At 37.1% G+C, this 27,238-nt stretch overlaps 1 protein-coding gene across 1 annotated transcript in view; it reads left to right on the top strand.

Annotated features, from left to right (window-relative positions):
* Positions 1-27,238, top strand: part of SEMA3E (semaphorin 3E) — a 273,570-nt gene that overhangs the window by 155,922 nt on the left and 90,410 nt on the right. Inside the window, exons 3-4 of the mRNA XM_019958591.2 lie at positions 3,917-3,976; positions 7,181-7,300. Coding sequence (XP_019814150.1) covers positions 3,917-3,976; positions 7,181-7,300 — 180 coding nt within the window. The remainder of the gene's footprint in view (positions 1-3,916; positions 3,977-7,180; positions 7,301-27,238) is intronic.

Here is a 27,238-nt window from a genome sequence, read left to right on the forward strand (position 1 = left end):
TTTATAAACCATTAAGTCTCTTTTAATGTGTTATATTCAAAACATATTTTCTTGATTTTAATGACCTTTGTAGGACCTTTAATTAAAATATGTGTTGATGGGCACTGGTACTATATATAGATGTAAAATATAGAAATAAAAACTAAAATATAAACAATATTTTTCATTAGAATAATAGAATTAGGAAGAGATTATTAGACAAAGTTATAATAGTGTCTTAGTCACTTAAATATATTCCAAGGGAGATTTACATTTACTATATCATTTTATTTAATCTTTTTCAATAAAAAAAGGAAATAATGTTTTTTAGACAGTTAAATTATTACTTTTTTGTTCATTTGTTTTTGCTCTCCAAAATCTCTGAGTGTTCTAACATCATGTAACAATAGAATAGTTAAATTCTTAATCCTGGTATAATTAGGAGGTTCAATAGGGAGTCCAGAAAAGAATACTTTGTAATTGAATTTTTATTTTATTTTTCCCGTTTGAGCTATACAAGAATAGTAAATGGCCTGTTAAAATGCATTAGAACAATTAAATTATATAGTAGGAATATTGTGATGAAATCATGTGTATTTAACCTTTTGCTTTTTGTACCTTTCTTGGTGCAGAGAATTTGGAAATGTCATTACACCCTGTTGTTTAACTGCCTTTAAAAATGCTTTATGCAGAACAGATAGCTTAATTTTATGACTTTTTGTTGATGCTATACTTTGGAGCAGAACCAAAAGGCATCCTAACTGCCAAAACAAATGAAGAAAATCATTTCCCTTACTGTCTTGGCAGAACATCTGTACATAATGGCTTTAAAATAACTTCTGATTTCCAGTGAGATCATTCTCTTGTCTTTTCTCACCTGAGTGGACATTTGAATACAGTCCTGAGCCTGTTAAATTGTGTTAAAAAAAAACAAACCAAAGGAAACTAAAGTATAAACAACAATAAAAGCAAAACTCAAGTATATTATTCCTTAGGGGAGTTCCGATGTGTTGGACTTCAGTGGTTAAGTGTTCATAACTTAATCTTCTACTTCTTTCCCTTTGTGAACCCAGAGTGATCTGGTTAAGACCATTTTCTCTGCCCTCGGAAATCCTGCCAGTCTTTCACACTCACTAAATTCTGTAGGATTTCCTCCCTGATTAAACTGAAAAGTGCTGCTTGTCTCATTTACTTGACACTGATTGTAGCCTTTTCATGTCAGTGAATCTCTCTCTCAAACTGTATTGTAGGATCCTTTAGTGAATTAACTTTTTGAAGAATGTGATAAAGAAATGTTGACTGACACAAATCTGTCAGTAGCCAATGAATAAGCAGTGATGGCATTAAAGACCCTGTGTCAGGTAGGCATTTTAGGGCTACAGAAGTTAGTCACTGCCTTGCCCTCTGTAACTTACAGCCTAATGAGAGAGCTAAAATTGAACACATACTGTGAAATCATAGGAAGAAAAAGTAAGAAAAACAATTCAGAGCATTAAAGGAGGGACAAATGCCATCTTGTAAAATATGTAAATTTTTACTTGCCATCATGTAAAAGTTATCTGGGAACATCATTGAAGATGTGCCTGAAGTAATGATTTCATTATTGGCATCCCACTCCAGTACTCTTGCCTGGAAAATCCCATGGACAGAGGAGCCTGGTGGGCTGCAGTCCATGGGGTCGCTAAGAGTCGGACACGACTGAGCGACTTCACTTTCTCTTTTCACTTTCATGCATTGGAGAAGGAAATGGCAACCCACTCCAATGTTCTTGCCTGGAGAATCCCAGGGACGGGGGAGCCTGGTGGGCTGCCGTCTGTGGGGTCGCACAGAGTTGGACACAACTGAAGCGACTTAGCAGCAGCAGAGCAGTCGTCACGATTGGGTTTGCTGCTAGAAATAACACATTCTGGCAATCCTAGAAGAACCATGTATTGTCTTCACCACCAAGGAATATATTATTTTTTGTTTGTGTCAAGAACTGTGAATTTTACCTTGCTTTTAGACAAGTCAACCTGTCATAGTTTCATTGATGCTGGCAAAAGACAGGAGGCACCTGGCCTAGTCACTCCCAGTACCGCAGACTGTATGAGCCTCATGTTTCCATCAGTTGTCTTTTCCTCCTCAAGTCCCACAGAGCCAAGCAGCCTAAGGAGATGTTGTACACACAGTGAATATATCTTGCACCCAATTTACCAACTTCCAGCTCAGAATACTCTCAGCCTTAAAAGGAGTCTTCTAGCAAACCTGTCCAGCCTTTGCCCAGAGGGAGACATTATCTTTATTATCCTGATCAAGAAAAAAATCTATTTGCCCTGGAGGGAGGATCTATCTCTATCTTCCAAGGCTGTTTGAAAAGATAGCTGAAAACAAAATTAGTCAACAAAATATAGGAATCCTCTAGAGAATTGCCACCCACCCAAAACAATGTGTTCAAATAGTCCCAGAAATAATCCACATAAAACCAATGATTGAGGAGAATGAGGTAGTAAATTGAGGTTATTCTCTTGTCTGTTTCAACATTGAAAAGCTGAACTTTGGTATTTTTCCCAAAGAATTGGTTATCAAACACTTTGAAATTGTAGAAATATAGTTTAAATAAGTCTCATTTTATATAATGATGAAAAGTAAATAAAAAGGGGTGTAAATATTATAAGAAGAAAAGCCTTGCTTCTTGTAAATTAAAGATCTTAAGAATGTTAATCATTATGATTGACGGGTGAGATATTCTCTGATTTACTCATATTAATAAGAAAATTATCTTTCCAGTGATGAGTAATCCTAAAATTAATTTGTATTTTGAGCTTGTGTTTACACATGTACACACATACATTCTAGCATATCCTTTTGAATGATTTATGCATCCATAGTAAAACTATAATTCCAAAACCAAATTGAATCTCAAATTAGAATTTATTTTAGAAGTCATCTGAGAAAACCTATCATTCAGTGTCTGAATTTTTTCCAAAAAAGGATCAATAAAGTTTATAAATTCAACAGTTTCACTTCCAGCATCCTTATTCTGTAATGGTGTTAAGGACCCTCTTCAGGCTGATGCAAGGCTGCAATTGAACCTGACTTTGTTGTTACGTTAATGTGATATTGTTCCTGAAGCATATATGCTCCATCGACAGGTCTATGATATAATGAAGAGCACTGATTCTAGGCTTTTCTATGTGTGCTTTTGGCTTTTAACTGGCTTTCTTTGGTATCACTTGTTCTTTGTCTTTCTTTTTTATGTTGCAACATAACCAAAAGTGCTCATGTGTTTCTGTTTGTTGTTGTTCAGTCACTAAGTTGTGTCCAACTCTTTGCGACCCCATGGACTGCAGCACGCCAGGCCTCCCTGTCCTTCATTATCTCTTGGGGTTTGCTCAAATTCATGTCCATTGTGTTGGTGATGCCATCTAAACTTGTCATCTTCCACCCGCCCCCCTTCTCCTCCTGCCCTCAGTCTTTCCCAGCTTCAGGGTTTTTTTCAATGAGTCAGCTCTTTGCATCAGGTGGCCAAAGTATTTAAAAGTTTATATACTGCACTGTGAAAGCAAATGACCACATGATGCTGAATATTGTTCGTAAGAAACTTAGGGGGCCTGATACAGTAATAACAATACCAAGGTAATGTTGTATTCCTATAGTTGAAACCATGTAGTATTACCTCTTATGATAATAAATTTAATCATAACAAGATCATCATAATTCAATGCTCTTGTCACCACTTTTATAAGTCCCCAATATCTCTCATGTATTAAGGCCTATTTGGCTCCATAATATCTGAGTTAAGTGATAAACCTCTTGATCTTCTCAAAGAAAGAAATAGAAGCAAAAAAAAAAATAAAATAAAATATAAAGTATTGACTTACAGAAAAAATGAAATGGGTGTTCAGTGTAGTTTATTTTTATATGTGTTTGCATAATAGTGCATTATGTTTTATTTCAGATACACTGGCCAAGTACAGCACTAAAAACAGAAGAATGCATAATGAAAGGAAATGATGCCGTAAGTATCATTCATTGTAAACTAAACATATCATTAATTGTAGTCCTGGTCAGTGACAAAGGACTGAATCTCTAACCTGTTAATTGTTCCTAAAAAGCATATATACAATTCATGTAAGGAATAAATACATATATCTAGATATATACATATATATTATATATACACACATACAAAAGTTGGAAGAGAAGAGTGAAAAAGCTGGCTTAAAACTCAACATTCAAAAAATGAAGATCATGGCATCTGGTCCCATTACTTCAGGGCAAATAGATGAGGAAAAAAGGGAAACAGTGACAGATTTTATTTTTGCGGGCTCCAGAATCACTATGGATGGTGACTGCAGCCATACAATTAAAAGACACTTGCTCCTTGGAAGAAAAGCTATGACAAACCTAGATAGCATATTAAATACCAGAGACATCACTTTGCCAACAAAGGTTCAACTAGCAAAGCTATGGTTTTTCCAGTACTCATGTACAGATGTGAGAGTTGGATCATAAAGAAGGCTGAGTGCCAAAGAATTGATGCTTTTGAACTGTGGTGCTGGAGAAGACTCTTGAGATTCCCTTAGACAGCAAAGAGATCCAACCAGTCAATCCTAAAGGAAATCAACCCTGAATATTCATTGGAAGAACTGAGGCTGAAGCTGAAGCTCCAAACTTTGGCCACCTGAAGCAAAGAGGCAACTCAGTGGAAAAAACCCTGATGCTGGGAAAGACTGAGTGCAGGAGGAGAAGGAATGGGACAGAGGATCAGATGGTTGGATGGCATCACCTACTCAATGGACATGAGTTTGAGCAACCTCTGGGAGATAGTGAAAGACAGGGAAGCCTGGAATGTTGCAGTTTTATGGGTTGCAAAGAGATGGACATGACTTTGAGACTGAACAACAAAACACACACACACACACACACACACACACCACACACACACATGGGGCTTCCCAGGTGGCACTAGTGGTGAAAAACCCACCTGCCAATGCAGCAGATATAAGAGACGTGGGTTCAATCCTTGGGTTCAGAAGATCCCCTGGAAGAAGGGCATGGCAAGCCACTCCAATATTCTTCCTGGATAATCCCATAGACAGAGGAGCCCAGTGGGCTACAGTCCATAGAATTACAAACAGTTGGATATGAATGAAGCAACTTAGCACAAACACACACATATACATACACACATATTTGATATATACATGTATATTGTCTATGTGTACATAATTACTTAAAACTTATTTTCATTGTGGAGTTAGTGTAGGGAACCAAGGTGCCATCTAGATCTTGGTTTTATTTTCTCTTATTATATCTTACTATATTTTAATCAATTCAGATTTATACATTCTTATAGTAATATTTATTTCCTATGTATTAGAGAGAAAAATAATTTCAGGTAGTATCTTAAAGATAAACTAAGCACCTTTGTGAGATTTTGTTTCACTTTGATTAGTGAATTAGAAACAAATGAAGAAGTTAAAGGAGAACTTTGGAAGAAGTATGCACATCTTCTTTAGAAAGTTAATTTGTTCTTTTACTGTAAGAAGAAAAAGCAAAAACATGTGAAAAATTAACACACATTCTACCCACACCTCATTCTTTTGTAGCAACTGGGTAATAGTCAAGGAATGAGTCTTCCTTGCTTCCTCAGTCTGTGGCGTGTTGCTGACTAACTGAACACATTCAGAGGCTGTGTCAGTCTAAACCCAGCAGAGCCAGAATATGGTCTCATTGACCCCTCAGGATGCACCCATTTCAGGAGATGAGAAGCATGTGCTTACAGCAAGATGAAAATAGAATGTTAGATTTTCCTAACTATATGGGTCATCCATAGACTAGGATGCTATGTTAATGGGAAATTAAAGAAATAAATCTTAGTACCCCAAATAATCTGTTCATTAGTGCATTACTTGTTCTTCCCAAGGGAATGCTATAATCTCAGTCATGTATGGTATGATGGTTCTGTTGGCTTTTTTCATCCCAATACTGTTACATGAGAGACTTTAAAAATCAAAATCTGTCTTTATAAAATATTTTTTACTGACTATTGCATCTACTAATGTCAAGGTAATATTTAGCAATAAAAGGGTTTGGTATTTCTCTCATAATTTAAATGCACTGCTGCTGCTGCTAAGTCGCTTCAGTCGTGTCCGACTCTGTGCAACCCCAGAGACGGCAGCCCACCAGGCCCCTCTGTCCCTGGGATTAATTTGTCAACAAGCTATTCGCCAAAATTTAGTTAAGTTGGTTTGAAATAGTTTTAGAACATTTTTTCATTTAGCATACTTACCTAGTGATTGATCTATTAAAACTTTGTTGAGTGTGGGCTGTGTATTAGGTACTGAGTTTGATTAACTGTGGACTATATCGATGTGCAAAACTGAGATTCTGTTTTCTGATAAGCTTACAGTTGAATCCCATTTTAGACAAACTAGAGATCTGAGGCCAAATGTGACCTGCCATAAATGAAGTTTTCTTGGAACATATCCATATCCATTTATTTTTCTGTTGACAATGGCTGCTTTTATGCTATAGCTGCAGAAGTTAAGTAGTTGCAACAGAGACCAGATGGCCCATCAAACTAAATATATTTACTCTCCGGTTCTTTATAGAAAAAGTTTGCTGATCCCAGGACTGTAATCTTACAGTAATAGGTATAAAATGTTACTTTTACCAGTTAGTTTCCATCTGTTTATTTGAAAATTCTCTGAAAGTCCTTTATATGAATCTATGAGTTTGAAAATACAGGACTTAACTTTCCAAACATCAGAACTCTTTGTGCCCTGAAGTCTGCATATGTTTCCTTGAGGGTAATGAAACTACTTCTACTGATTGGTCTTCCGACTTAATGTTGATTTATATGTACTTTAAAAAATAACAGTCTTGATAATAATTTAATTGCCTAGTGAAACATTGCCTTGGAAATCTACACCTGAAAACACTTCTGACCAGTGCTTTTTTTAAAAAAATACTCAATTGTGTACTCGAATACCTCATAATGATGCACTCCCATTATTGATTGTAATGATACCTCGCTATATCCGTCTCCCTGACTCTTCTGCTGGTCGTTGCCCTCTTTTCATCTGCCCCCTTTGCCTTCCCTAACCAAGGGAGGCTTATACATGAGATGTCTAGGGTTAGGAAAAACGACAGTCAAAACAGAAGCAAAACATTTTTATTACACTAACCGATTCCTTCTTTTTCTCCCGGTTTTTAGAGTGAATGTGCAAATTATGTTCGGGTTTTGCATCACTATAACAGAACACATCTACTGACCTGCGGGACAGGAGCGTTTGACCCACTCTGTGCCTTCATCAGAGTTGGATACCATTTGGAGGTATGACAGTTTCATTCATTGCTCTGAATGAATTATCAAAAGTAATGCTTAAAATAACTTTGTTTTAAAAGAAAGGTTATGGCATTTCTTTGGATAAAAGAGAAGAGCATTTGTGATATTCTGAATTAATTTGCTTGAGTGAGAGGCAAAGATTTCTTGTCAGTTACGAAATCTGTGAACCAGTTAATTCTTTATGCATTCCTTCACTGAAGAATTTCATTTACTTAATTTGTCCACTTAAAAATATTTCTTAATATCAAACTGTGTTCTCTATTGTGTTCTTATATGATTTGTATTGGTATAAGCACCAGAGTAGAATGAATGTGTGTATATATATATATATATATATATATGAACATATATATATACACACACACACGTGTATGTGTAAATAAATTTATATAAACAAAATTGCTACATACAGTATCTTTTAAAAGACATGCACAGGCTTGTTGATCCTATAATAACTCCTTTTCTTGGCCAGGTGAGGTGGGGAGGTGGAGGTGAGGTGGGGAACAGATTGCAAACTGACTTGAGATAAATGATAGTTGATAAGAGCTATCCATGTCTTCCCCAAGACCCCCACCACTAGGTGATATGGTATTATTTAAGCAAATCCCAACTGAATTCTGCTACCTGCATATATCAAGTAGCAGGCTTGATGATCAGTCATATAACCGGTTTCAACAAACTGGGTAAACTACCAACTCTCGTTTATTTAGGCCCATGTCAAGCACTTTAGATCGCAGTTTCACTGAGAAACATGCTAAACGATGTTCTGATGTCAGGATCTGTTACCTTTCCTTGTAATCAGAAGGCAGAATCCTACATCAAGATGGGACACAGATAAAACAGAGCTATGGATGATCTATAGTTAAGCAGCTAGACTCTCTCTCTCTTTTCTTAAAAATTCTAATTCTTTTACAGTGTTAGGCCAATCTCTGCTGTATGGCACAGTGACTCAGTTATACACATATAGACACCCCCTTTTTTAAAATACTCTTTTCCATATGATTTATCACAGGATATTGAATATAGTTCCCTGTGCCATACAGTAGGACCTTGTTTATCCATTCTATATGTAATAATTTACATCTGCTAACCCCTTGACTCTTGTATATTTATGAAAAGGCAGCAGTGACTGTAAAGTATTTTCAGCTACCACGTATGAAGAACAACATTCATTTCACTGGTATTCCTGAAAAATTATTTCTGATATTCCTGATACTAGTTAACACTCATGTGTACACATAATTAGCAGTATCTGAAGTGCTAACTCTTAAGTGCCTCTAGAAAGTACCCCTGATTGGGGCACTTCAGCTGGTAAGCATCCTTCTAGGCAGGATTTTTGATTAACATATTTTAAATGTTAAGAAACCACCTCTAGTTGTAGATTAAAGTTAAATAGCATACACAAACACATCACAGTGTATTTACTAAATTATTTTAGAGTAACAATGCAAGTGATAAAAGGGAGAACTTCGGCAGAGATATAGAAGGCAAGGAGGCTAGTGCAAAGTCAGAATATTTATATATATACAAATATACCAAGTATACATATGTATATACATATGCATATGTATATATATGTATCAGATCAGATCAGATCAGATCAGTCACTCAGTCGTGTCCGACTCCCTGTGACCCCATGAATCGCAGCACGCTAGGCCTCCCTGTCCATCACCAACTCCCGGAGTTCACTCAGACTCACGTCCATTGAGTCAGTGATGCCATCCAGCCATCTCATCCTCTGTCGTCCCCTTCTCCTCCTGCTCCCAATCCCTCCCAGCATCGGAGTCTTTTCCAATGAGTTAACTCTTCACATGAGATGGCTAAAGTACTGGAGTTTCAGCTCTACCATCATTCCTTCCAAAGAAAACCCAGGGCTGATCTCCTTCAAAATGGACTGGTTGGATCTCCTTGCAGTCCAAGGGACTCTCAAGAGTCTTCTCCAACACCACAGTTCAAAAGCATCAATTCTTCGGTGCTCAGCCTTCTTCACAGTCCAACTCTCACATCCATACATGACCACAGGAAAAACCATAGCCTTGACTAGACGAACCTTTGTTGGCAAAGTAATGTCTCTGCTTTTGAATATGCTGTCTAGGTTGGTCATAACTTTCCTTCCAAGGAGTAAGCATCTTTTAATTTCATGGCTGCAGTCACCATCTGCAGTGATTTTGGAGCCCAGAAAAATAAAGTCTGACACTGTTTCCACTGTTTCCCCATCTATTTCCCATGAAGTGGTGGGACCGGATGCCATGATCTTCGTTTTCTGAATGTTGAGCTTTAAGCCAACTTTTTCACTCTCTACTTTCACTTTCATCAAGAGGCTTTTGAGTTCCTCTTCACTTTCTGCCATGTGTTTCTGTGTATACTTATGTGTGTATATATATATATATATATATATATACACACACACACACATGTATATATATACATATATATTCAGAAACACATAAGTATACATATATACAGTTCAGAATGTAGACAATTTGTGGTGCAGATCTATTGGAAAGAAATCCTCTCAGTTTTCATTGATCTGAAAATGACTTTATTTCATCTTTATTTCTGGAAGATATTTTCCGTGAGTATAGAACTTTGGGTTAACAGTATTTCTTTTGTTTGTTTCTTTAAGCATCTCAAAAATGCCTCATTGTCACCTAATCTCTTTCTGATGTAAGTTCAGCTTTCATTCATATTGATATTACCCTGTTTGTGATTGCTTTATCTTTCAACAGTTTCTCTTTATCTTTGGTTTTCAGTAGTTTTTCTATACTGTGCCTATGTGTGTGGTGGTGATAGTGGAGAAATGGGTATTTTTATTTCTTGGGATACTTGATAAAAAATTGATATTTTTATTTCTTGGGATACTAAGGTGTTTTTGGATACAGAGTTTATATTTTACACCAAATTTTCGGCCATCATCTTTCCAAATAATACCTCTTCCTCATTCCTTCACTCTTCTTCGGGGACTTATGGAAAGATGAATATAAATAGATAGAGATAGATAGATTGACTTTGGGGCCTTCTCCCATAGATTGCTGAGATTCTGTTCATTCTTAATCTTTTTTCCCTCTGTTTTTAAAAGTGGATGAATACTTTACATTTATTTTCAAGTTTCAACCCTTTCTTCCAGCATCACCAGTATGCTCTTAAGACCACCCCGTTAATCATCCATATATAGTGTACCTTTCAGTTCTAGAACTTCCATTTTATATATTTTCCATTTCTGGACTGAGTGCTCCCCCACATATTTTTATTTTTTTATGACTCTTTCTTTTAAACTTTTTAACATATTTTAACAGCAGTTTTCAAATCCCTGTGTGCTAATTTTAACATCTGAGTTACTTTAGGTGAGTTTGAATTGACTTATTTGAAAAGATTCTGATCCTAGGAAAGATTGAGGGCAGGAGGAGAAGGGGATGACAGAGGATGAGATGGCTGGATGGCGTCACCGACTCAATGGACATGAGTTTGGGTAGGCTCTGGGAGTTGGTGATGAACAAGGAAGCCTGGCATGCTGCAGTTAATCGAGTCACAAAGAGTCAGACACAATTGAGCGACTGAACTGAACTGAACTGAACTGCATTGACTGGTTTTTCTCTTGACTGTGAATCATGTTTTCTTTTTTTTGCACGTATAGTAATTTTTATTTTGCACTGTACATTATAAAATAGATTGTATACTTTAATTCTTGATTCTGAATTCTGTTTCCTTTGAAGATTTCTGTTCTAGCAGTTTACTTGGCTGGATTCCCTTTCAAAACTGCTTTGAAGTCATCGACAACCACACTTTGCTTTCAAGTTTCTAGCCACTGCTTTCATGGTCTGCTTCCATATGCAGTTCAGGTGGCAGCTAAGGACTTGGGACAGAGTATATTCACATATTTCAGGGCACCTCCTTCAGTTTCTGGATATACCTTCCTACCTTTAAGTTGATCCGATACCTTAAATCTCTGTCCTGTGTCTTTCCAAACTAGAAGGTCTCCAGCTTTCTGCTTGAGTTCTATCCATTCCTTCCCACATTAATCAGGAGATTTTCTTGAATGAAAAACTCTCATCTTTGTCTGCTCTTAACTGATTTCCATTGCCTTCAAATAATTGTTTTGTTTTTTTTTTACTTACTTATCAACATTATTTGTGGAAATTAGTTCAGTACAAACTGTGTCATTAGTAGAAGTGAAACTCCATGTAATTCACCTTCATATACATAATGTTGAATATTTTTCTCATATAATTATCTAAATACTAGGTCTGATTAAAAACATATTTTGAAAAAAAATATGTATGTTCCAAAAAGGAATATGTGGCAGATGATAATAAGGACAGTGAGACCCTATTTGGAGGCTTGATAAAATAGTTTATCAAAACTCTATTTGGAGGCTTGATAAAATTTCATATAAGGGAGTGAAAATTACAAATTGTTATAGGCAAGAAAAATGTTTTAAAAACACAAAGATAGCACATAGGGAATAGGTTCATAGACATTAGTTCAGTTGGTTGGGAAACAACAGAAGATAAAGCTGGGGCAAATTGGTGGAGGATTTTAATGCTAGACAGTGGCATTCTGTAGTTATTTCTAGAAACAGCATAGAGACGGCGAGCAGTTTGAGCAGAGTGTTTGATTGACATGTCATTAGTAATATTTAGGATTGATTCAAGTGGAACAGGATGAAAGGCAGAGAGAAATTAAAGGGAACTGCTATAAGAGTCTTCGTGAGAGATCACGAGGATATTTGAGTGTTGTCACAATAGCTAAGGAGAGGAAGTGTGGGGCTGATGTGAGAAGACACTCAGCAGGAGTTTATATAACTTAACATTTTATCAGATGTTGCTGACAAAAAGGAATCAGAGAGCAATTCCAATTTTATTTCTTGATGATTGGGAAGAAAAACAAAGTCAAATAGCAAGAGAGAATTAAGAAGCCAGAAAACATAAAAAAATAGTCAATGTTTCTCAATTATAACTATTTTATTTCCATGTATAGTTATTTAAAATATTGATCCTGGAGCTAGGATAGCATGTTGTCAGAATAGGTTGAGTTGTTGAACCCTAGGAAGTTAAGGATCCCTGAAGGATTTTCTTCTTTGTCTCTCTCCCCTATTCTCTTATTTTCTTCTCTCACCTCCCTTCTCTGCAGTCCACTTTATCCAGGTATTTTACTTGGAAAATAGCATTTTTTATATGACAGAATGTTTAGGGAATATTAATAAGCAGACTGAGCAGAGCAGTGTAAGGCAAATTAGTTTAGTGCAATTAAAATCATTTGTAAAAGGAACAAAATAATAGACAACATCATCAGTACTACAGAGGGTGGTTTTGGTAAAGGGATGAGTAATTAGAATGTAGATGAAGAAGTGACTGAATAGTGATAAAATAAAGGCAGTATTATTGCCAATTTAATCCAGAAATAGAATTGTTAAGGAAAAGAAATATGGAGAAGGATATAAAATTGGAATGTTGGTCAGACATAGAGATCAGACTTGTGGTTGCTGGATTGGGTTGGGGACAGAGGGAAGGATTGGGATTTAGAATTAGCAGTTGTGAACTATTATTTATAGAATGGATAAACAAGGTCCTGCTGTATAGCAGAGGGAACTATATTTAATGTCGTGTGACAAACCACAATGAAAAGGGTTTATTGTATAGCAAATTGAATCACAACATTGTAAATCATCTGTACTTCAATACAATTAAAAACAACAACACAAAGTGGAATGTTGAAAGAAGGGTTTTCTTAGGATAGAAGACAAGGAAACTTATTTATTAAACAGAGGATATGATCATTTTCCTTCTTGGAGATAAGAAGGGTTGGATAAGGAGCAAGTTTGAAAGGAGAGGTACTGTCTGCTAATCATTGAGAGAGCTCAATAACAGTTGGATATAAAGGGCTCTATTAGCCTTTGTCCTGCTTCATTCCGTACTCCAAGGCCAAATTTGCCTGTTACTCCAGGTGTTTCTTGACTTCCTACTTTTGCATTCCAGTCCCCTATAATGAAAAGGACATCTTTTGGGGGTATTAATTCTAGGAGGTTTTGTAGGTCTTCATAGAACCGTTCAACTTCAGCTTCTTCAGCATTACTGGTTGGGGCATAGACTTGGATTACCATGATATTGAATGGTTTGCCTCAGAAATGAACAGAGATCATTTTGTTGTTCTAGAGACTGCATCCAAGTACTGCGTTTCAGACTCTTTTGGTGACTATGATGGCTACTTCATTTCTTCTAGGGTATTGCCCACAGTAATAGATATAATGGTCATCTGAGTTAAATTCACACATTCCAGTCCATTTTAGTTTGCTGATTCCTAAAATGTCGATGTTCATTCTTGCCATCCCCTGTTTGATCACTTCCAATTTGTCTTGATTCATGGACCAAACATTCCAGGTTCCTATCCAATATTGCTCTTTACAGCATCAGACCTTGCTTCCACTACCAGTCACATCCACAACTGGGTGGTATTTTTGCTTTGGTTCCATCTCTTCATTCTTTCTGGAGTTATTGCTCCACTTATCTCCAGCAGCATATTGGGCACCTACTGACCTGGGGAGTTCATCTTTCAGTGTCCTATCATTTTGCTATTCATACTGTTCATGGGGCTCTCAAGGCAGGAATACTGAAGTGGTTTGCCATACCCTTCTCCAGTGGAGCACATTTTGTCAGAACTCTCCACCATGACCCCTCCGTCTTGGGTGGCCCTACACAACATGGCTCGTAGTTTCATTGAGTTAGACAAGGCTGTGGTCCATGTGATTATATTGGTTACTTTTCTGTGATGGTGGTTTTCAGTCTGTCTGCCCTTTGATGGAGAAGGATAAGAGGCTTATGGAAACTTCCTGATAGGAGAGACTGACTGAGGGGGATACTGGGTCTTGTTGTGTTGGGTAGGGCCATGCTCAGTAAATCTTTAATCGAACTTTCAATTGATGGGTGGAGCTGTGTACCCTCCCTGCTATTTACCTGGGAGAAAAACTATGGTGGAGGTAATGAAGATAATCGTGACCTCCCTCAAAAGAACCCAGTCATGTACGGCCACAGTCTGCCCCCAGCAGGCCACCACCGACCCACGCATTCGCTGGAGACTTCTGGACACCCACCGGCAAGTCTCCTGTGTGGTCACTGTTCCTTTCTCCTGGGTCCTGGTGCCAAACGTTCTGTTGTGCCCTCCAAGAGTCTATTTCCCAGTCCTATGTAAGTTCTAGCAGCTCCATAGTGGAGTAAATGGCAACCTTCTCCAAGAGGACTTATGCCATACCCACACCCAGAGCCCCTGTCCCTGCAGCAGACCACTGCCAGCCTGTACCTCCACAGGAGACACTCCGACACAGTTCTGTCTCAGTCTCTGTGGGGTCCCTGGGTTCTGGTGCACACAAGGTTTGTTTGAGACCCCTGAGCTTATTAAAAAGCAGAGACATTACTTTGCCAACAAAGGTCCATCTAGTCAAAGCTATGGTTTTTCCAGTAGTCATGTGTGGATGTGAGAGTTGGACTATAAAGAAAGCTGAGCACTGAAGAATTGATGCTTTTCAACTGTGGTGTTGTAGAGAGTCCCTTGGACTGCAAGGAGATCCAGCCAGTCCATCCTAAAGAAAATCAGTCCTGAATGTTCATTGAAAGGACTGATATTGAAGCTGAAACTCCAATACTTTGGCCACCTGATGCGAAGAGCTGACTCATTTGAAAAGCCCCTGATGGTGGGAAAAATGGAAGGCAGGAAGAGAAGGGGACAACAGTGGATTAGATGGTTGGATGGCATCACTGACTCAATGGACGTGAGTTTGAGTGAACTCTGGGAATTGGTGATGGACAGGGAGGCCCGGCATGCTGCGGTTCATGGGGTCGCAAAGAGTTGGACACGACTGAGCGACTGAACTGAACTGAACTGATAAAGGGCTATTTTTCAAGAGAGAAACTGAGCTAGAAATGCAGAGTTGAGGATTAACAGCCTGTATATGTGTGAAAGCTGAGCTCTTTAGGTATGATGTCATCGGTTAGGAAGAGAATTTGAGTAAAAAGAGAAAATAACTGAATATTATGCCCAGAAACATCAATATTTGAAAGACTAGTGGAGGAAGAAAAACAAAGGAATCTATTGAGAAGTTGACTAGGAAGGTTAGGAGGGAAATAGAGAGTGAGATAATGCAAAAATGAGGAAGTCACCATTTTTTGAAGTCTCAAAGAGTCAGTGTCATTGTATCTAGAAAGTCTTTGGAGACATTTATGAAAGGAATTTCAATAAAATTTGGATGAAAATTGTGGTTTTCTGGCATAAAGAGTAGAAACCAACTTTCTCTTGAATTACATTTATCTTTTTTCATTTCAGTATTTTTATTTTTTTTTTACTGAAGTATCATATAAACTTAAGAAGTACACAGAATGTGAATGTATTGCTAGGTCATTTTCACAAATTGAATGCCCCTGTGTAATGGACATCAAAATCAAATAATTTCTTTTTATTTATAAATTTTATTTTCATTTTTTTTCTTTCCTCATGAATTCTTGGTTTTGTTTTTTTTTTTCCGCTTATGCCTCTTCTAGTTTAATCTTCATTTCAGAGTCCTTCCTGAATTCTTTCACTTCATTTTTTATTTTTTCTAATTTTGATTTATGTTTTCTTTTATTTCTTGTGTCTTTCCTTAATTTATTTCAGGGTGTATTGAAATACTATGTTTGATTCTCATATCTATTTTGTGGTGTGCCTTTTTAATAAGCTTTCTATGATAATGCTTTTCTGTTTCTTATTCTTTTATAGTAAAATACTGGATTCAGGTGGGATCTTTTTTTAGTGCTCATTTTTATATAAAATTAGTTTTCCTGAATTTTTAAAGAGAAAATATGTACCAGAATAGATGTATGTCTAGCCTCACCTTTTAGAACTCACCATTCTGTTTTGTCAAATGTTCAAAAATATGGAGATAGATACAGAATATCGATGTGAACATGGATATAGATACAGATATTCTTCTGGGTGTTCTCTCTTCCTCTTTTGTGTGAATATTGCTTTCTCTTCACCTTCTTTATCACTTTCTTGGACAAATTACATTCTACTCTTAGCAGTTTCTACTTGGAAAGGAAGTGGGCTGCTTAATTTTGGGGATTCAAGGTCTATTCTTCCCACAGGCCCCTTGAAATCACCCACAGATGTAATCAGCAAGAATTCCTCCCAGGTTCAGCTGCCATTCTGAAACAATGCTACACTACACTACTTACTGGAGACACGAGAGGTCTTATCACATTTGACAAAACCTGATTGCTTCTCTCTGCTTCCTCCTGGAAGATATTAACACCCTGTGTGTCTTAAGCTGGCGATAGTTCATCCACACCTGCTGGTAACTTGGGAGCTCGTGAAGATGTCTTCATAGTCACTTTGCTGTAGGTGTTGTTTTGGCATTTCTGCTTGATCCATCTGTTTTCCTGGGAGAATTTACAGAGAATAAAACGTATGCCTCTGCTGCTATCCTCTCAAAAATCTAGTGATACTGAGTTCAGTCTCTTACTGCTTGCTGCATGATGGGCCAATAAATGGAGAGACAAGTTGTTGAGGCAAAGAATAGTGACTTTATTTGGAAAACCAGCAAACCAAGAAGATAGTGAACTAGTGTCCCAAGGAACCATCTTACCCAAGTTAGATTTGGGCTTCTTTTATCTTAAAAGGGAAGGGGTGTAACTGGTTGTCACAAACTTCCTGATGCTGGAATCTTTTGTTGTTGCAGCTATCCATGTAGGTCTGGTCACATGTTCCTATAAACCTCCAATAAAGCAAATGCTATTCTCTGTCCTGCAACTTTTTCTCTCTATATGAATGGACTCTTAAAGGTCAGAACCCTGAGAGTACAGAGTAGGCTGTCCTATGTATTTCAAGCGGTAGGAAACATTCTTTTACAAAAAGTGCAGAGCTAGCGTGGCTAAGCACAAGCAACAGAGCACAAAGCTTAGAATTAAAGGAATAGATCCAATATGGAGTTAGGTTTGTTTTTCCCTGTTGACACTAAGAGCACCTTTCAAATAGTAAATGCTATACAAATATAAAATACTATAGGTTTTTATCTACCCCTAATTTTATTCACCTTTCAAAGAAAATGGAAATTATGGGTTGAATATAGAGATTCAGACAAACAAATCCCAGAGGTTCAGCTATAATATATAGGTTTCTAGAGAACTGGCAAAAGCCTTGAACTGAGGCAGAATGGAGATTGTTTTTGTTACTTAACAGACTACGTTTCTCTTAGAACACAGTGACTATCACAGTGATATTTGCGTTCTACTATTCATATTAGTTTTCTGTGTTGCAAAACACATTACCAAAAGTTGGGCAGCTTCAAACAGCACACATTTATTATCTCACAGATTCTGTGGGGCAGGAGGAGGCCAGGCATTGCTTAACTAGCTTCCCTGCTCATGACTCTGAATACTGACATCAAGGTGTTGCCTGGCTGCCTCGTTCTGGCCCTCAGGATCATTTCCCATGTGCTTGTGGTTGACAGAATTCAGTTCCTTGCAGTTGTAGGACTTCAGTTTCCATTTTCTTGATGGCTGTCACTCAGAGGCTGCTCTCAGCTCCTAAAGGCCCACCAGCAGTTCTTTGCCACGTGACCCTGTCAAATCATGGCAATGTACTCCTTTGAAGGCAGCAGGATAATCTTCTGTCCAGTTTACTAAGAGCCAGTTATATAATATAACCTAATCATGAGAATTACTATACCATCACCTTATAAAATACCATAATCTAGAGAGGGCTTTTCCACCATGTTTGCAGTTCTTGCCCATACCCAGGGTGTGGTAGTTATACTGAACATCCAACGGTAAGAGGAAGTGGGAATGTTAGATACCATTAGTATTCTCTCTACCGTACTCTCCCTTACATATCTTCATACAAAACAAAGATTGTATCAGTGCAAATGTGTTCAGTTCAGTTCAGTTGCTCAGTTGTGACTCTTTGCGACCCCATGGACTACAGCATGCAAGCTTCCCTGTCCATCCCCAACTCCCAGAGCTTGCTCAAACTCATGCCCATCAAGTTGGTTACACCATGCAACCATCTCATCCTCTGTTGTCCCCTTTTCCTCATGCCTTCAATCTTTCCCAGCACCAGGGTCTTTTCCAGTGAGTGAGTTCTTCACATCAGGTGGCCAAAGTATTGGAGTTTCAACTTCAGCATCAGTCTTTCCAGTGAATATTCAGTGCTTTAAGAGGATGTGTCTTGGTAGTCAAGGGAAACGCACATAGCAAAAGGTGAGAAATAGTCATTTTTTCCCTGAACCTTGTCCATGACAAGACCCTCCTCTTAAAAGAAACTTCTTTTCCTCCTTGTAAGAATTATAAGGTCCAAGGAATGAATATGTGGGCCACCTCCAGATTGTTGCCTGCCCAAACATGGGAAAATTTGATTGTCCTCAGGGCTTTAGCATTTGAACAAGAATTGCTGTATATTTCATTGTTGTTGTTCAGTCACTAAATAGTGTCTGATTTTTTGCAACCCCATGGGCTGCAGCATGCCAGGCTTCCCTGTCCTTCACCCTCTCCCAGACAGCATTGGACTTTACTTTCATGACCAGACACATCCACAACTGACCCAGCCGCTTAATTCTTTCTAGAGCTATTATTAATTGCCCTCCACTCTTCCGCAGAAGCATATTGGACACCTTCTGGCCAGGGGTTGGGGAGGGAGCTTATTTTCTGGTGTCACATTTTTTTTGCCTTTTCATACATTTCATAGGGTTCTGGTGGCAAGAATACTGGAGTGGTTTGCCATTCCCTCCTCCAGTGGACTGCTTTTTGTCAGAGCTCTTTACTGTGACCCATCTGTTTGGGGTGGCCCTGCATGGCATTCCTCATAGCTTCATTGAGTTACGCAGGCCCCTTTGCCATGACAAGGTTGTGATCCCTGTATTTCATTCAGTTTAGCTCAGTTCATTCACTCAGTTGTGTCCGACTCTTTGCAACCCCATGGACTGCAGCACGCCAGGCCTCCCTGACCATCACCAACTCCTAGAGTTTACTCAAGCTCATGTCTGTTGAGTCGCTGATGCCATCATCCAACCATCTTATCCTCTGTCATTCCCTTCTTCTTCTGCCTTCAATCTTCCCCAGCATCAAGGTCTTTTCAAATGAGTCAGTTCTTCACATCAGGTGGCGAAAGTATTGGAGTTTAAGCTTCAGGATCAGTCATTCCAATGAATATTCAGGACTGATTTCTCCTTGCAGTCCAAGGGACTCTCAAGAGTCTTCCCCAACACCACAGTTCAAAAGCATCAATTCTTCGGTGCTCAGCTTTTTTTATAGTCCAACTCTCACATCCATACATAACTACTGGAAAAACCATAGCTTTGACTAGATGGACCTTTCTTGGCAAAGTAATGTCTCTACTTTTTAATATGGTGTCCAGGTCAATCATAGCTTTTCTTCCAAGGAGCAAGCGTCTTTTAATTTCATGGCTGCAGTCACCATCTGCAGTGATTTTGGAGCCCAAAAAAATAAAGTCTGTCAGTGTTTCCAGTTTTCCCACCTATTTGCCATGGAGTAATGGGACAAGATGCCATGATCTTCGTTTTCTGAGTATTGAGTTTTAAGCCAACTTTTTCACTCTTCTCTTTCACTTTCATCAAGAGACTCTAGTTCTTTGATTTCTGCCATAAGGGTGAGGTCATCTGCATATCTCAGATTATTGATATTTCTCCTGACAATCTTGATTCTGGCTTGTGCTTCATCCAGTCCAGCATTTCTCATGATGTAGTCTACATATAAGTTAAATAAACAGGGTGACAATATACAGCCTTAATGTACTCCTTTTCCTATTTGGAACCAGTCTGTTGTTCCATATCCATTTCTAACTGTTGCTTCCTGACCTCTATACAGATTTCTCAAGAGGCAGGTCGGGTGGTCTGGTATTCCTATCTCTTTCAGAATTTTCCACAGTTTATTGTGATCCACACAGTCAAAGCATTTGGCATAGTCAATAAAGCAGAAATAGATGTTTTTCTGGAACTCTCTTGCTCATATTTCATTAGTATAGCATAAATTTTCTCAGTGTATTTTTATTTTAAGTTTATTATATCAGTTTTTAAATTTGCAGACTAAAGTCATTATGCAAATGTGTTTGGCACCAAGGTGATAATGTGCTTTTTGATTTTCAGTATATGGTTTTGACACACGTTTCATCTAGTGCAGAAAGTAGCAGCTCAGCTATTCAAATTGGGATACTGTCAGCTTCAAAATAAAGAATTATTCATATACCTCATCCAATCTAAGTCTCTTTGAAAACATGTTAGAAACTGTCTCAAGTATTGTTTTTATCAAGTTAATCCACATTTGTACTTCATAGACTAGAAATTATATATTTTCTAATTGTATTCCCTAGTTAAATATTTTGTGATGTGCCAGTAAAAGATTACTATCCAGACATAACAGTTTCTTGCCTTCATAGAGTCATGTTTTGTAATATTATCTTATGGTTCCTTTTGAGCTTGAACCCTTTATTTTTCAATAATTATTTAAAATATCTTTTCAGGCAGCAATACTTCAAGTATCAAAAATAGACTGAAATATCATATTATGAGCACATGGATTTTTATCAGATATATTTTCCTCACAGGCCCTTAGTAGTTGTTTCTTAGCAGATTAAGGGCTTCCCTGGTAGCTCAGCTGGTAAAGAATCCACCTGCAATGCAGACCTGGGTTCAATCCCTGGGTTGGGTAGGTCCCCTGGAGGAGGGCATGGCAACCCACTCCAGTATTCTTGCCTGGAGAATCCCCATGAACAGAGAAGCTTGCAGGCTCCAGTCCACGGGGTCACAAAGAGGCAGCCACTACTGAGTGACTGACACACACAGCAGATTAAATTTTAGTTTCTGCCTATAGTACAGAATCAAAATTCCATTGGGAGAGCCAACAAAGCTAATAACAGTTTCTAGAAGTTGAAAAAGTTACCCATTAGGCTTACATGACTGCTATTAATAGTTTGTTTTACACAACTGAGATCCATATAGCCTTGCATTTAATATCTTTTTGTGTTTTTCACAAAGAAATGTGAATATTTTAATTCTACAAATTATTTTGTTCACACAAAAGTTGGGTCTTCTTATACTCAACTTTTAAACATACAAAATTTCAAAGATTTCCAGATTTGTTCCCTTAAAGGTTTTCTGTTATGTCCCTATTTATTTCTATTTGTTTACCTGCAGTTATTTTAACAGTTGGTGAAAAAAATGTTAAACGTAATAATTTTAAAGTAATTTTATAAAAATCTAGGGTGGGCACTAGCCATTCAAATAGAATAAATACATGAAAATATATACTTAGCCATATTTATATTTTAAGATAATTCATATATGTTAAATTCACTGTTGGTTAACAAAAATGTTCAGATTAGAATTTGTACCAAGATGTTTTTATAAATCGTATTGCTTGCATGTTTTCACGGGCAGCTCTGGCCTATAATTTCTTGATAGACATGTTAAAATAATACATAGAAATATTTTATTGATTTAAAAATTATGGTAATTTATTTTATAACCCATTTCAAATAGGTGACTTAAAGGTCATATGTATGCCCTTATAAAGTCATGTTTATGTTTTGTTCTGACCTCAGTCTGTGAGATTTTCATTCTGGAGACCATATGCTATATAGGTATTTTTGACTGGAGGGGTAATGGAAATTATAAACAATAAACATAGTGATTACCTGACAATAATACTTTTTTTTTTTTTTAGGGATTTTTTTTTTAATTTTATTTTATTTTTAAACTTTACAATATTGTATTAGTTTTGCCAAATATCGAAATGAATCCGCCACAGGTAATACCTGTGTTCCCCATCCTGAACCCTCCTCCCTCCTCCCTCCCCATACCCTCCCTATGGGTCGTCCCAGTGCACCAGCCCCAAGCATCCAGTATCATGCATCGAACCTGGACTGGCAACTCGTTTCATACATGATATTATACATGTTTCAATGCCATTCTCCCAAATCTCCCCACCCTCTCCCTCTCCCACAGAGTCCATAAGACTCATCTATACATCAGTGTCTCTTTTGCTGTCTCGTACACAAGGTTATTGTTACCATCTTTCTAAATTATACAGAGTGAAGTAAGCCAGAAAGAAAAACACCAAGACAATAATACTTTTTATTGAAGCAGGATGAATGGAAATATTTTATTCATTGGAATAGATATTAAAATTTACATGTGAAGAAGGAAATTATTTACATTTATATGGTAGTTGTCAAATAAATGCAATGTATCAATAGTTCTTAAAAGAAAGATCCTAAGAATTCTTTTCATAAGGAAAAATACTTTTTCTTTCTTTTCTTTTGTATCTTAAAAAAATACATTTTTTGAGTAAGTGAAGACAGTTAATATAAATTTCATAGCACATGATATAAAGACTTTTTTATTTAGAAGTCAGCATTTGAAGACTTAAATAGCAATTAATATCTTAAAAGAAATTGTATATCTTGTCCATTAGGTGTTCAGTCATTTTCTACAGTGTTTTTCTGCTTTCTTTACTGCAAATCAAAAGATGTTTTTCAATGCAACTGGTAGAAAAGGCAAATGTTACAATCCCTGCCTGTTACATAAGAAAGTGAGCATGACACTTTCTCCAGGAACTTGCAGTCTATTATTTGTATGAGTTTTAACATCTCTAAGGTTATTTAAAATTGTCTCAGGTATAGGGATTGTTCCTTCAGGGTCTTTCTCTTCTGTCAGCCTTAATAATGAAAGCTGGTTACATGATCTTTTGCTGGGAAGGAAAACAAGATTCCTTAGGCTAGTTTTTGTCCAAGAATGATGATATGAAAACTTTTGGAAAAGCAGACTGCTTGAGAAACTTCCCTTGTAGCTCACACCTGTGCATGCTCTGCAGGTGAGGCAGTGAGTGAGAAACCCCACTCTCTAGCACCACATGCCTAGAATCAAAGAGAAGGTTCAGAGAAAAGCAAGTGAAACTGTATTGCTGAGCTGCTTTTCTAATGGTCCCTGGGGATGAGGCACCAGGAGAGGCATGGACTTTAATTAAAGAAGTAGAAGGTCAGATCCTCAGGGAGCAGTGAGTTCTGCCATGTGGGCTATTTTTTCCCCACAATACATAGAATACATGGAAAAAGTCAATAAAATAAAAAGTGGAAGTGTTCCAGTGCCAACTTTTGCCCACCTCTTTTGTAGCATCCCTCTGTTAATAGTTTGATGTTTATTTTTCCAAACACATGTGTATATATGTGTGATAGCAAAGCATGTACTCTACTTGAAGTTCTGATTTTGTTAATTTTTGCTCAAAAATATTTCACAGACATTCCCATTTATATATTTGGACATAATAATTCTATCTCATTCATTTAAATGGTGCATGTCATAGCATACATTACACTTAATGTAATTAAGTGATTGACTTTTTTTATTTTTAATTTATTTTTTTTATTGTAGGATAATTGCTTTACAGAATTTTGTTGTTTTCTGTCAAACCACAACATGAATCAGCCACAGGTATACATATATCCCCTCCCTTTTGAACCTCTCTCCCATCTCCTGCCCCATCCCACCCCTCTAGAGTGATACAAAGCCCCTGCTTGAGTTTCCTGAACCATACAGCACATTCCTGTTGGCTATCTATTTTACATACAGTAATGTAAGTTTCCATGTTACTCTTTCTATACATCTCACCCTCTCCTCCCCTCTCCCCATGTCCATAAGTCTATTCTCTATGTCTATTTCTCCATTGCTGCCCTGTAAATAAATCCTTCAGTACCATTTTTCTAGATTCCATATATATGCATTAGAATATGATATTTATATTTCTCTTTCTGACTCATTCATTCTATAATAGGCTCTAAGGTTCATCCACCTCATCAGAAGTGACTCAAATGTGTTTCTTTTATGGCTGAGTAATATTCCTTTGTGTATAGGTACCACAATTTCTTTATCCATTCACCTATCGATGGACATATAGGTTGCTTCCATGTTCTAGCTATTGTAAATAATGCTGCAATGAACAATAGGATACATGTGTCTTTTTCAATTTTGGTTTCCTCAGGGTATATGCCTAGGAGTGGGATTGCTGTGCATATGGTGGTTTTATTCCTAGTTTTTATAGGAATCTCACAACTCTCTTCCATAGTGGCTGTATGTTTACATTCTTATCAGTAGTGCAAGAGGGTTCCCTTTTCTCCACACCCTTTCCAGCATTTATTGTTTGTAGACTTTTTGATGATGGTCATTCTGACTGGTGTGACCACTACAATATCTCATTGTAGTTTTGATTTGCATTTCTCTAATAATGAGTGATGTTGAGCATCTTTTCTTGTGTTTGTTAGCCATCTGTACGTCTTTGGAGAAATGTCTGTTTAGGTCTTTTTCCCACTTTTTGATTGGGTTGTTTGTTTTTCTGGTATTGAGATGTATAAGCTGCTTGTATATTTTGGAAATTAATCCTTTGTCAGTTGTTTCATTTGCTGTTATTTTCTCCCAAGTGATTTACTTTTAAACTGTTAGTTCTCAGGCTACAGCGAAGCAGAGAATGAATGTGGTACTTGAATGGCTGGGCTCCTTATAGGCAAATCAGCTGCGCATGGCTGTAGCCCAATAAGCATTCATGTCGCTTTAGTTTGGTCAGACATTATAAACTGGCAGCCATATGTCTGATTCAGCTCACAGATGTGCTTTGTTTGTCACACTGTTACTTGTTTGTTTTCTTTTAAAGAGCCTACATTTGAAAACCAGTTGGTTTCACATAGTAAATTGTGATTTCCATTGGATGGACATGAAAAGAATCAGTGGGTGCTTAGACGTTGCTGCCCCGTTCCTCACATAAGGGCATGTTGCTTAATGATAGTCCACGGTCCCTGCCACTCACACTCGGCTCTGCTAGTTGGTCATCTCCACCTGGCCCTAATGGGCATTTACATTTGTTACTCAAGCACAGGAAGGATTGTGAACATCTTCAAAACCCTTTAGTGCTTAGAACCTCATAACCAGTAAGCATGAGATGAATGAGTGAGCAAACGAATTAATGAGTGAATGGATTTTGTTACATTCATACTTCGATGTGACACCCTAACATTCTAACCATCCAAATTGAGAAATTTCTGGACATTATTGTGATACTTGAAAGTTTTAGTTAGATTTGGTGACTCTCTGCTTTCTTGTGAGGTTTGTAATTTTTTGTTCTTTAATCTTATTTGATTCAATTGGTGAAAGTGTTTATAAATAGACTTTACCTTATAAATGCGATAATAAACAAATTCCCTCTATACACATACTTGTTTCTTTTAATTATGTGGATTCTGCCACCTCTTGAAAAGGTTCAGTGTTTATGTAATAAATATTTGTTTTTACTTTTCTTGCCTTTAGAATATAAATTCAGAAGCATTACAGAGGGAAGATACATTCTTTAAGTATACTTTTTTGTTAACTTATAAAGAAAAGTATACAGGTGAAAAAAGAAGTATCTATGTTCAGATTCACACATTGAACACATCTATGTCACCATCATCTAGATCAAGAAGAAAACATCACCAGTAATCCAAAATCTCTGCTGTGATCCTTTCCAGTCAGTATCCACCACCTCCCCCCACAGCCAAGTTAACCTGATTTCTATCACCATAGATTAGTTTTGCCTCCTTTAGAATTTTATTTAAGTGAAATCACAGAGCACGTTATTTCATGTATGACTAGCTTCTTTCGCTTAATGACATGGTGACATTAATCTGTGTTGTGTATAGTCGCAGTTCATGTATTCTCATTGCCGTGTAGTGTTGCTTTGTGTGGGTACACCTCAATTTACTGACCCCATTCTGTCTTTGCTGAGCCTGTAGCTTGTTTACAGTTGCAGTGCTGTTATCATGCTGCCGTGAACAGTCCTGTGCATGTCCGCTGGTAAATGTGCACGTGTTTTTCTTAGTCTATTCTGGGAGTGGAATTATTAGGTCATAGAGAATGTGTATGTCCAGCTTTAGTAAATCCTGCCAAACTGTTTTCCAGTCATTGTACCAACTCCATGCCCTCTGGCAATGTACGCGTGTGCCAGTTACTCCACAGTCTACAGACAATCCTTAGTGTTGTCTGTTCTTTTCTGTTTTGATGAATGCATAATGGTTATTACACTGTGGTTTGAATTTTCACTTTCTTGATGACTAATAAACGAGCAGTTTCACATATTTATTGAGGCTTATGGTTTTTGAGTCACTCATGAGTTGAAGTCTTCGGTTTGCTGCTGAAGAGCTGTTTAACATTTGCCAAATAGGTTTGCTGGGGAATTTTTACAAGGAAGCAAATGTGAAATATCCAGTTCAGTGTTGGACATGGATAAAATAGTTAGTGAAAGTTAATTCTTACAGTGACCATTTTTCTTTGCCTTTTGAAACTGATAGAAAATTAAAAACAAGGGTCAGAAATATAATTGGGTGAAAATGGTAGAAGAGAACAGTTGGATTCAGTACAAAGAAGTGGTGAAAAGAGGAATAGAGTAGAATAAAGCCAATATTTCCTGATTATGATAATTGACTTTCTTGGCAATCAGTGTAGGTCTAGAAAACAAGTGTTATAGTCTTATCAGGAAGGAAGAATGTAAAGATTCATGACAAAAGCCTAGGTATAGGAGTACCAGAATTTTCATTTACATGTATATATGTGTATGTATATATATGCATATATATTTAAACATAAAATATTTTAAATATGAAAATATAGTAAAAATCATATATATACACACACATATATATAATTTCTTTCAATAATAAGGTAGTACCTTAATAAAAACTAGCTATTTTTATTAATTTTCCATATTTTAACTCTGAGGTATAATTATGACATAATTCTTTACATAAGAGATACTAACAGTAATATGGATAGTGTCTGTATGTTTAGAAAAAAACCAGAGACTTTCTAAATATGGAATTTTGTACCTCATGTCAAAATCTTAGTGTCATCATAGCATATCACTTTTCACA

The sequence above is a fragment of the Bos indicus genome, chromosome 4, assembly GCF_029378745.1.
Source record: "Bos indicus isolate NIAB-ARS_2022 breed Sahiwal x Tharparkar chromosome 4, NIAB-ARS_B.indTharparkar_mat_pri_1.0, whole genome shotgun sequence".
Taxonomy (NCBI): Eukaryota; Metazoa; Chordata; class Mammalia; order Artiodactyla; family Bovidae; genus Bos; species Bos indicus.